Source organism: Pseudorasbora parva, chromosome 5 (assembly GCF_024679245.1).
Source record: "Pseudorasbora parva isolate DD20220531a chromosome 5, ASM2467924v1, whole genome shotgun sequence".
NCBI lineage: Eukaryota > Metazoa > Chordata > Actinopteri > Cypriniformes > Gobionidae > Pseudorasbora > Pseudorasbora parva.
In genome coordinates, this window is record NC_090176.1 from 52,318,089 (window position 1) to 52,331,724 (window position 13,636).

General features: G+C 42.8%; 1 protein-coding gene across 1 annotated transcript in view; it reads right to left on the reverse strand.

Annotated features, from left to right (window-relative positions):
- glra2 (glycine receptor, alpha 2) overlaps window positions 1-13,636 on the reverse strand; it is a 55,544-nt gene that overhangs the window by 3,719 nt on the left and 38,189 nt on the right. The window contains exon 8 of the mRNA XM_067444695.1: window positions 1,800-1,949. Coding sequence (XP_067300796.1) covers window positions 1,800-1,949 — 150 coding nt within the window. The remainder of the gene's footprint in view (window positions 1-1,799; window positions 1,950-13,636) is intronic.

Genomic DNA, 13,636 nt, shown 5'->3' on the forward strand with positions numbered 1-13,636 from the left:
ACTACTGAATAGGTGAACACAAAGTTGTGTGTTTGTGTGGGTTGTGTGTACATAGGTTAATACAAGCAGAGTAAAATACTTTATTCATACACAGGCAATAGAAAAAGGGTGTGCCCACAGTATGATAATTTGGTTGCTCAGGATGAATAGATTTGTGTGCAATGCATTGCTTTGCACAGCAGGTGTCACTAGGGAGCACACTGTTTCATGAGGCTTCAGGTAAATGAACCTTTTGGTGAAGCAATGGGACGGAAAGCCTCAGTGGTTCAGGAAGCCTCATTTGGCCATCACTAGCAAAATACATAATCAAAACCATGAACTGAAGACATACCACACCGGGAACCGGGAGACGATGACGAGACACAAGGATCCAACACAGACTGACAAACACCAGGAGCTTATAAAGGGAAGAAATCAAGAGGGAACAGGTGGGAGAAATCAACACTAATCAGATAACAAGGGGGAGGGATCAGACAATGACAGGAGCACATGCTAGACATGACAAAACCCACATGTGCACACACGACAGGACAGGCATGTGACACCTTTTCCGTGTTAGGTGGTCCAGCCTAAGCTTGATGAGAGTTCAGACTTCGTACTAAGATCTTGTGAATCCCTGTATTTAGATTTCCTGTCAAGTGAAGGCAAAAAGCTCAGCTGTATAGAGCCTGTGTCATGGTTTTTAATACAAAAATGCTTGATAGAACTGATACGCCATGGCGGTCTGTTCTTAAACTGAGTAACGATGGACAACCTGAATGGAGGTGCTTATATAAACCACCATTTCCCAAACGGGGTCGGTGATATACAATGGAGAACTCTCCACGGTGCCATTGCAGTTAATTCTTTTATTACGTGTTAAATCCTGAAGTCAGTTCAGCATGTCCTTTCTGTTTTCAAAGGGAGACGGTTTTTCATGCTTTTATGTATTGTGTTAGATTGAAACGTTTATTTATGAAGTTGAAAGTTTTGTTTGGAAGACTTAATGACATTTTTTGTATTGAAACTTTCATTTTGGGCTTTAAGTACTGTTGAAAAAAACGTTTAATTTGTCAATTGTTGAAAAAAAAAAAAAAATCTCTCTCTCTCTCTATCTCTCTCTCTCTCTCTTAAAATCTAACACATGGTTTAATATTACTGTTTACAGAAACGGATCATATCAGAGCTTATCCATACTGCGGCCTTTCATAATTTAGCAGCGGGGCTGATTTAATACCAGGTTTGGAAACCCATCCCTATTCTGGACAAGCGTTCGTGGCTCGACTGGTCGAGTCTGTTTTCCAAGATGGCTGCTGTCTGTATTGGCGTAATGGATAGTCTTGATAACGCATCTTCGGGTAAAGGAGCTGTGCTTTAATGAGCTCCTGAAGCTCTTGTCTCAGGTGTGGAGTCTGCAGGCCTTCAGGAGCTCAGATTATTCACTGGAGCGATAATCACACTAAAGTCTCTGCGGTTATTCTTCTCACGTCTCTAACAATGAGCAATATAGTTTAAAACATCACCTTTGACTTGATCATAACATACTATTATACTATTATATGATGCTTAATGTGAGGAACTGACTGAGATTTACAGTAAGCTGTTATTATCTGAACATTTTTATTTGATATATTATACATATATGTCATGAAAATATTGTGTGTGTGTATGCCTGTGTGTGTGCCTTCTCTAGCCCACAGTCACACACCTGCACCTGTGTGTGTGTGTGTGCATGCGTGCGTGCGTGCGTGTGTGTGTGTCTGTGTGTGCGTGTGTGCGTGCGTGCGTGTGTGTGTGTGTGTGTTGAGGTGTGTCTGCACCTTCTGGTTTCGTCTTTGTCTGCGTTTGAGCCGCAGGAACTCCTTCTGTTGTCTGGAGACGAAGTTGACTCCGGCGTACTCCAGCAGGGCGGCGAACACGAACAGCAAACACACCGCCATCCAGATGTCAATCGCCTTCACATACGACACCTGCTCAACATCAGGCAAAAACACTTATTCATCTCTCTCTCTCTATACACTCTCTACACACACACACACACACACACTCACACATGTTTGTTTTTGTTTATTTTCTATCCCCTCCACTGCCCCTAAACCTACCCATCACACACACACACACACACACACACACACACACTGCCCCTAAACCTACCCATCACACACACACACACACACACACACACACACTGCCCCTAAACCTACCCATCACACACACACACACTGCCCCTAAACCTACCCATCACACACACACACGCACTGCCCCTAAACCTACCCATCACACACACACACACACACACACTGCCCCTAAACCTACCCATCACACACACACACACACACACACTGCCCCTAAACCTACCCATCACACACGCACTGCCCCTAAACCTACCCGTCACACACACACACACACACACACACACTGCCCCTAAACCTACCCATCACACACACACACACACACTGCCCCTAAACCTACCCATCACACACACACTGCCCCTAAACCTACCCATCACACACACACACACACACACACACACTGCCCCTAAACCTACCCATCACACACGCACTGCCCCTAAACCTACCCATCACACACACACACACACACACACTGCCCCTAAACCTACCCATCACACACACACACACACACACACTGCCCCTAAACCTACCCATCACACACACACACACACACACACTGCCCCTAAACCTACCCATCACACACACACACACACACACACTGCCCCTAAACCTACCCATCACACACACACACACACACTGCCCCTAAACCTACCCATCACACACACACACACACACACACACACACACACTGCCCCTAAACCTACCCATCACACACACACACACACTGCCCCTAAACCTACCCATCACACACACACACGCACTGCCCCTAAACCTACCCATCACACACACACACACACACACACTGCCCCTAAACCTACCCATCACACACACACACACACACACACACACACACACACACACACACACTGCCCCTAAACCTACCCATCACACACGCACTGCCCCTAAACCTACCCATCACACACACACACACACACTGCCCCTAAACCTACCCATCACACACACACACACACACACACACACACTGCCCCTAAACCTACCCATCACACACACACACACACACACACACACACACACACACACACACACACACACACACACACACTCTGCCCCTAAACCTACCCATCACACACACACTGCCCCTAAACCTACCCATCACACACACACACACACACACACACACACTGCCCCTAAACCTACCCATCACACACGCACTGCCCCTAAACCTACCCATCACACACACACACACGCACTGCCCCTAAACCTACCCATCACACACACACACACGCACTGCCCCTAAACCTACCCATCACACACACACACACACACACTGCCCCTAAACCTACCCATCACACACACACACACACTGCCCCTAAACCTACCCATCACACACACACACTGCCCCTAAACCTACCCATCACACACACACACACACACACTGCCCCTAAACCTACCCATCACACACACACACTGCCCCTAAACCTACCCATCACACACACACACACGCACTGCCCCTAAACCTACCCATCACACACACACACACACACACACACACACACTGCCCCTAAACCTACCCATCACACACACACACACACACACTGCCCCTAAACCTACCCATCACACACACACACTGCCCCTAAACCTACCCATCACACACACACACTGCCCCTAAACCTACCCATCACACACACACACTGCCCCTAAACCTACCCATCACACACACACACACGCACTGCCCCTAAACCTACCCATCACACACACACACACACACACACACACACACACACACACACACACACACACTGCCCCTAAACCTACCCATCACACACACACACACACACACTGCCCCTAAACCTACCCATCACACACACACACTGCCCCTAAACCTACCCATCACACACACACACTGCCCCTAAACCTACCCATCACACACACACACACGCACTGCCCCTAAACCTACCCATCACACACACACACACACACACACACACACACACTGCCCCTAAACCTACCCATCACACACACACACACACACACACACTGCCCCTAAACCTACCCATCACACACGCACACTGCCCCTAAACCTACCCATCACACACACACACTGCCCCTAAACCTACCCATCACACACACACACTGCCCCTAAACCTACCCATCACACACACACACACGCACTGCCCCTAAACCTACCCATCACACACACACACACACACACACACACACACACACACACACACACACACACACACACACACACACACACACACACACACACACACACACACACTGCCCCTAAACCTACCCATCACACACACACACACTGCCCCTAAACCTACCCATCACACACACACACACTGCCCCTAAACCTACCCATCACACACACACACTGCCCCTAAACCTACCCATCACACACACACACTGCCCCTAAACCTACCCATCACACACACACACTGCCCCTAAACCTACCCATCACACACACACACACGCACTGCCCCTAAACCTACCCATCACACACACACACACACACACACACACACACACTGCCCCTAAACCTACCCATCACACACACACACACACACACACACACTGCCCCTAAACCTACCCATCACACACACACACACTGCCCCTAAACCTACCCATCACACACACACACTGCCCCTAAACCTACCCATCACACACACACACTGCCCCTAAACCTACCCATCACACACACACACACGCACTGCCCCTAAACCTACCCATCACACACACACACACACACACACACACACACACACACACACACACACACACACACACACTGCCCCTAAACCTACCCATCACACACACACACACACACACTGCCCCTAAACCTACCCATCACACACGCACACTGCCCCTAAACCTACCCATCACACACACACACTGCCCCTAAACCTACCCATCACACACACACACTGCCCCTAAACCTACCCATCACACACACACACACGCACTGCCCCTAAACCTACCCATCACACACACACACACACACACACACACACACACACACACACACACACACACACACACACACACACTGCCCCTAAACCTACCCATCACACACACACACACACACACTGCCCCTAAACCTACCCATCACACACACACACTGCCCCTAAACCTACCCATCACACACACACACTGCCCCTAAACCTACCCATCACACACACACACTGCCCCTAAACCTACCCATCACACACACACACACGCACTGCCCCTAAACCTACCCATCACACACACACACACACACACACACACACACTGCCCCTAAACCTACCCATCACACACACACACACACACACACACTGCCCCTAAACCTACCCATCACACACGCACACTGCCCCTAAACCTACCCATCACACACACACACTGCCCCTAAACCTACCCATCACACACACACACTGCCCCTAAACCTACCCATCACACACACACACACACACACACACACACACACACACACACACACACACACACACACACTGCCCCTAAACCTACCCATCACACACACACACACTGCCCCTAAACCTACCCATCACACACACACACTGCCCCTAAACCTACCCATCACACACACACACTGCCCCTAAACCTACCCATCACACACACACACTGCCCCTAAACCTACCCATCACACACACACACACGCACTGCCCCTAAACCTACCCATCACACACACACACACACACACACACACACACACTGCCCCTAAACCTACCCATCACACACACACACACACACACACTGCCCCTAAACCTACCCATCACACACACACACACTGCCCCTAAACCTACCCATCACACACACACACTGCCCCTAAACCTACCCATCACACACACACACTGCCCCTAAACCTACCCATCACACACACACACACGCACTGCCCCTAAACCTACCCATCACACACACACACACACACACACACACACACACACACACACACACACACACACACACACACACACACACACACACACACACACACACACACACACACACACTGCCCCTAAACCTACCCATCACACACACACACACACACACTGCCCCTAAACCTACCCATCACACACGCACACTGCCCCTAAACCTACCCATCACACACACACACTGCCCCTAAACCTACCCATCACACACACACACTGCCCCTAAACCTACCCATCACACACACACACACGCACTGCCCCTAAACCTACCCATCACACACACACACACACACACACACACACACACACACACACACACACACACACACACACACACACTGCCCCTAAACCTACCCATCACACACACACACACACACACTGCCCCTAAACCTACCCATCACACACACACACTGCCCCTAAACCTACCCATCACACACACACACTGCCCCTAAACCTACCCATCACACACACACACTGCCCCTAAACCTACCCATCACACACACACACACGCACTGCCCCTAAACCTACCCATCACACACACACACACACACACACACACACACTGCCCCTAAACCTACCCATCACACACACACACACACACACACACTGCCCCTAAACCTACCCATCACACACGCACACTGCCCCTAAACCTACCCATCACACACACACACTGCCCCTAAACCTACCCATCACACACACACACTGCCCCTAAACCTACCCATCACACACACACACACGCACTGCCCCTAAACCTACCCATCACACACACACACACACACACACACACACACACACACACACACACACACACACACACACACTGCCCCTAAACCTACCCATCACACACACACACACACACACTGCCCCTAAACCTACCCATCACACACACACACTGCCCCTAAACCTACCCATCACACACACACACTGCCCCTAAACCTACCCATCACACACACACACTGCCCCTAAACCTACCCATCACACACACACACACGCACTGCCCCTAAACCTACCCATCACACACACACACACACACACACACACACACACACACACACTACCCATCACAGGAAACATTCTGCATTTTTACTTTCTCATAAAAACTCCTCCTGTGTGATTTATAAGCCTTTTGTAAAGTGGGGCCATGGGTGATGTCCTCATATTTCACCCTCTCCTGTAATACCTGTGTCATACCCATGGCATTATACACATTTGTGTCCTCATATGTCACAAAAACAAACACACACACACACACACACACACACACACACTCTCTCACTCACTCTATTAATATGCAAAAAGTTTGTATTTAATTTAAAAAATATTTATGCATTTTTAAATGTAAAATTATATATGTATACATTTTAAAAAAATGAATATTTAAAAAATATTTATGAATTTTTTAATCATTAAAATTAAAGTATATATGTGTATTAATTAGGTGTGGTGTGTAAATAAGGTGTGTTTATGTATGTGTATATATATATATATAATCATGTATTTATATAATAATTAACATTTATATAGCAATTAACGTGTGTGCGTGTGTGTGAAATTACATATGTATCTTGTTTTTTGTTTACTTTAATTTATTATTTAAATTAAGTTAATTTCACTATAACAAAATAATAACAGGTTGTCCGATGGACATTTTAAACACAAATAAATCAAGAGTTTGTCAGAATCAAATCGAATCAACAAAACAGTCGAATCGCAGAAATGAATTACTAACCCTAATGATGAATATGCAGTGGTGTATTAGCATATTAATCTTTTTAATTCACCAATCAATACGACCAGAATAAACCGTAGAGGACCTGAACATGCATGAGCCGTTATTCTCCCTCACACACCAGATTGTATTAATTGCAGATGCTCATTATGATTCTGGTTATAATATCTATTGCAAATGGCTGATTACTTCAGTATGTCTGGAGAAAATAGAGTAATTGGAAGCGTTAAACCAGGAGCAGGGATTATGGGATTATTGGCTGTTTAGTAATGAGCGCTTTCATTTCCCAATAATAATAATAAAGCGCATCAGATTAACATAAGGACACACGAGATGAGCTGAAGTGAGAATGTGTTTGTGAAACAGAAAAGCCAATCCCTGATGATTGTGTTCAGCTTTTGTTGTGTGTTGTGGGACAATTTCATGCTCTCAGCTTTGTGGGATCAGTTTGTGGACGGCCCCTTCCTGTCCCAGCATGACTGCGCTCCAGTGCACAAAGCGTCGCTCCATAAAGACATGGATGAGGAGTTTGGTGTGGAGGAACTGGACTGGCCTGCACAGAGTCCTGAGCTCAACCCGATAGAACAGCTTTGGGATGAATTAGAGCGGAGACTGAGAGCCAGGCCTTCTCGTCCAACATCAGTGCCTGACCTCACAAATGAGCTTCTAGAAGAATGGGCAAAAATCCCCATAAACACACTCCTAAACCTTGAGGAAAGCCTTCCCAGAAGAGCTGGAGCTGTTAGAGAGGGTGGGCCGACTCCAGATTAAACCCCACGGGTTAACAATGGGGAGCTCATGTGTGTGTAGAGGCGGCACAAGTACATAATTATGAAGCACGGCATACTTTTTTATAGCTTTGTTGCTCATGATAGGAGACGATAATAGCCGGAATTGATTTCTTTTAAAATGAAAGCAGTTATTTTAGGGAATATTTATGATTTTTCTTTTGAGTTTGAAATCACGTTTCATTCTTACACACATTGGCCCTCATTTATCAATCTTGCGTAGAAACGGGCGGATATTATGGAGTAAGATTAAGGCCCCGTCCACACGGAGACGCGGTTAGCTGTATACGTATACATTTTGTACCGTATCAGCGTTTCGTCCACACGGATCCGGCGTTTAGGCATGCATCCGATATTGTTTGGAATCGGGTCCCAAAGCAGATAAATCTGAAAACGATCATCTTCCGTTTTCGTGTTTACAGCGAATCCGGATATTTTCTGAAACGGTGATGTCATCACACTACGTCCGGCACGGTGAAGAGTTTAGGGAGGGGGGGCCAAGATGGCGCTGATCTGAGCAGACGTGCTGTGTTATTAATCCTCAGACTTCATCGTGATTTACATGCAATAAGTTAGGAAAACTAAATTTTATTTTATTTGTTTGACACTGACATCTTAGGGACCAATATTAGCCTATATCTGTTTTGAATACTCAGTCATATGGGCAAACGAAAAGCGAAACATCACTCTGAGGCGAGTATGGAGAAAAATGGAAATATCGCGCCATCCCAACTCTTCGCCCCGTACCCTGATGATGCAATGCTGATAGCTTCTAATGATTTGGCTGACACTGTAGATCCAGAGAAAACTTTGGCCACTCCATTGCCGTGCACCCCAGCTAAAAGCCCAGCGTCAAAGAAAGGAAAGATCAACTCTTCTGACTCCGATTTCAACAAGGTAATGGCCGCCATTCAATCTCTTTCCGCAAAATGTGAAATCATTTTTGAAAAAGTTACATCTATGGAGACAACGGTGAGAAACACAGAACATGCTATTACTTTTCTGAATGATTCAGTGGAGAAACTTATCAAAGATTCGGCAAACCACAGTGAGAGGATTTCTGCATTGGAAAAGAAGACCGTGGAGTTAAAAGAAGAAAACAAACAACTCAAACTTCAATTGCTGGAGGCGAATAGCTATCGAAGAAGATGGGGCCTGAGATTACACGGGATGAAGGAGGAAGGTCAAGAAAACACCCGGGATCTGGCGATTAAGGTTCTTAGCAAACTTTCCCCAAAAATTGCTGAGAAACTACCTGAGGTGGTGGACTCAGTGCACAGAATTGGAAAAATCAAGGATGGCAATTCAGCGAGAGTCATAATCATTCAATTCAGCATGCGTCATTTTCGTGATATTGTATGGAGGGATGCAAAAGGCTCGAAATTCCTGGAGGAAGCCCATCTCCGCTTAAAAGAAGATCTATCCCCTGATGAAAGAGCGGCTCGGGAAAAAGCTTGGCCTTTGGTTCAGAAGGCCAGAGAAGAAGGTAAAAGAGCATCATTCGTCGGAGCTTTTGCTTATATAGAAGGTAAAAAGGTAAATATTGATGTTTAACAAACGCAACGGACACATCGATAAAGACTTGATGCTCTGATGATGATTGTCCCTAATAACACATTGAGGACTTTGGAACCTTGTTTGATATGTTGCATGTAAGATCCCGATGGGTCTAGTTGTTTCATTGTAAGAAGTAGTTAAATCCAGTTTTGGGAGGTCTTATTTTTATTCTTTATTTTTATTGTTTTTATTTTCTTTTTTATTATATAGTTCTTCTTGGATGACAATATTTAATTTTGGGAAGTTAAATTGTATCTCTCTTAATGTCAGAGGTTTAAGGGATTCTTATAAAAGGAAGGCACTTTTTCTTTTCATTAAACAAAAAGGGGCCCAAATAATTTTGTTCCAAGAAACACATTCCTGTGATACTGACCAAAAGTTTTGGAAATCGCAATGGGGCGACTCTATATATCTTTGTCATGGAACCAATCATTCTGCAGGGGTCGCTGTTCTTTTAAATAAACTGAAGGGAGATATAGTAGAAACGGTTTATTCAGAAGAAGGGAGATGGTTAATACTCATTTTAAATATAGATAATACAAATTTTATAATTTGCAATGTTTACGGACACAACAGCCATTCTCTAAATGTATCTATGTTCAAGAAACTTAGTCTGAGTTTATCAGACCTAAAAGGAAAATACACAGATGCTTACTTATTGATAGGAGGTGACTTTAATGAAACACCCAATGACTTGGTAGACAGATTCCCTCCAAAAAAACATACGTCTAAAATCTTTGACTTACTTTGTGATAATTTACAGGTTACTGACGTCTGGCGTTTTTTACACCCTTATGATAAGGAATATACATGGACAAATAATGCACTTACAAGCAAATCAAGAATTGACTTTTGGCTTTTATCGACTAATGCAATTCAATTTGTATCAGATACTTCGATTGATTATTCACCCTTATCAGATCATAGATCCATCTCAATCTCTTTAATTGGTAATACTGAGGGTGGTAGGAAAATTCGGGGTTATTGGAAATTTAATAATAAGTTGCTCTCAGATGCAAAATTTATAGAATCTGTTAAAAATACTGCCTATATTTTGAAAGATGAATCTATTGGAAATGTACAACGATGGGAATTTTTTAAATTTAAAGTTAGACAACTGGCAATGTATCGAGGCAAAGAACTTAAAGAAGCTCATTCCTATAGATGTCAAGATATTCTCAATGAGCTCGATAAATTATTATCTAAAGAAACTCTTAACACAGATGAGGAAACACATTTATCTAGTTTGCGAAATGAAATAGATGACTTTTATATAGATCTGGCTAAAGGTGCGTTCATAAGATCTAGAGCCAGATGGTTGGAAATGGGAGAGAAAAATACTAGTTATTTTTTTGCGTTGGAAAAGAGGAACATAAAAAGGAATTGTTTAGCAGCTCTAGAAATTGATAACAATATAAATAAAAATCCCTCTCAAATAAATAATTATGTATTTTCTTTTTTTAACAAATTATATAGCTCAAATTATAATGAAAATTATGCAAAACCTTTTATACAAAATATCAAACCCTACACTCCAGTGATTTCAAATGAGTTTAAAACTATTTGTGAGAATGACCTTTCTTTGGTTGAAATTACAATGGCAATGAAGTCTATGAAGAAAGGTAAATCTCCTGGCCCAGATGGCCTAACCCTTGAGTTTTATGCACACTTTTGGGAAATTATTAAGGGACCTTTACTTAAAACGTACAATGAATGCATTATTAATGAAGAATTATGTACTTCCATGAAACAAGGGCTCATCACCTTGATACCAAAACCAGGTAAAGACATTCTTTCCCTTGACAACTGCGGAGACCAATAACTTTATTAAACTTAGACTACAAAATCTTATCATTAGTTTTAGCTAAAAGATTAAAAACCGGTTTATCTGAAATAATAAACGAAACCCAAACCGGTTTTATGTCAAAAAGACATATAAGCTGCAATATTAGGCTGGTTCTGGATCTTATTGATTATGCACGCCACATTAAATCAGATGCAATCATACTGTTCCTAGATTTTTACAAAGCATTCGATACAATTGAACATCATTTTTTGTTTTCTACTCTAGAGTTGTTTGGATTTGGTGAAAAGTTTATTAAAATGATAAAAATGATATATAAAGATATTAATAGTTCAGTTCTCTTACAATTTGACACATCTAAAAGATTCCCGATTAACAGGGGAGTTAGACAGGGTTGTGGACCATCACCCTTTTTATTCCTGTTAGTTGTGGAATTACTCTCTCTAAATATTTTGAATAATCCGGATATTAAAGGGTTGTCCATTTTTGACCGAGAGATTAGAATTTCACAACTCGCGGATGACACAACCCTGTTTTTAGAAAATACTAATCAGATAACAAAAGCCCTTGAAATTATTACATCCTTTTCAGAAGCTTCTGGCTTAAAACTTAACATTCCTAAATGCGAAATTCTTTGTTTATTTGCTAACATTGAAACCTCTGTTTGTAATATACCCATCAAAGACAGTGTGAAGTATCTTGGCATCTATATAAGTAAGAAAATCACCTTTAGGCAAGAAATGAATTTTCTTCCTAAAGTTAAAAAGACAAAACTAATATTTAACAATTGGCTTCAAAGAGATTTATCACTTCTTGGTCGAATTCTCTTAATAAAAGCTGAAGGTCTATCTCGCTTCATATATCCATCCCTTTCACTGTTTGTCCATAATAATACTTGTAAACAAATCAATAGTTTAATGTTCAATTTTTTTTGGAAAAACAAACATCAACATTTGAAAAAACAGGTTTTATGCGGTAAAAAGGCTGATGGAGGCTTTGACATGCTTGATTTGGTTGATATTAATAATACTTTCAAAGTGAAATGGGTAAAGAATTGTGTTCATTCTCCAGACTCAAGCTGGTATTTTATCCCTCACAATATCTTTAAAAAAGTTGGAGGTCTTAATTTCCTTTTAACCTGTAACTTCTCTTCTTCTAAAGTACCTATAAAACTCTCTAAATTTCATGGACAAGCTCTTCTGGCATGGAAACTTTGTTTTGTTCACAATTTCTCCCCCCATAAAGTGAAGCTAAGGGATAATGAGGACATCTTAGTTAAGAACAAGTCGATATTCCTTGAACATTGGCATGAAAAGGGTATTGATTATCTTTGTGATATCCTAGATCCTCAAGGGAATCTTTATTCTTATTATGATTTCATGTCCAAACATAATTTTCCTGTTGTACATAAAGAATTTCTCACAGTGGTTAAAGCTATACCGAAAGGACTTGGTCATTTAATGAGATGTCATTTAGCTTTTGATAAGATAGCTAAAATTGAACAAAATTTTCTGATTGAAGACAAGAGCATTCATGACCCAAAATGTAGTAATAAATCTATAAGAAATGTATTTCAGTTAAGAAAAAGAATCACCCCAAGAGGAAAATTTTTTTGGAACTCTTTAATTGATAAAATAAATTGGAAAAAGGTGTGGTTATTACCTTATAAATTTTGTATACCAAATAAAGTTAAAGAAATACACTTAAAAATTCTACATAACATTTACCCAACCAATGAGATTACTTCTAAA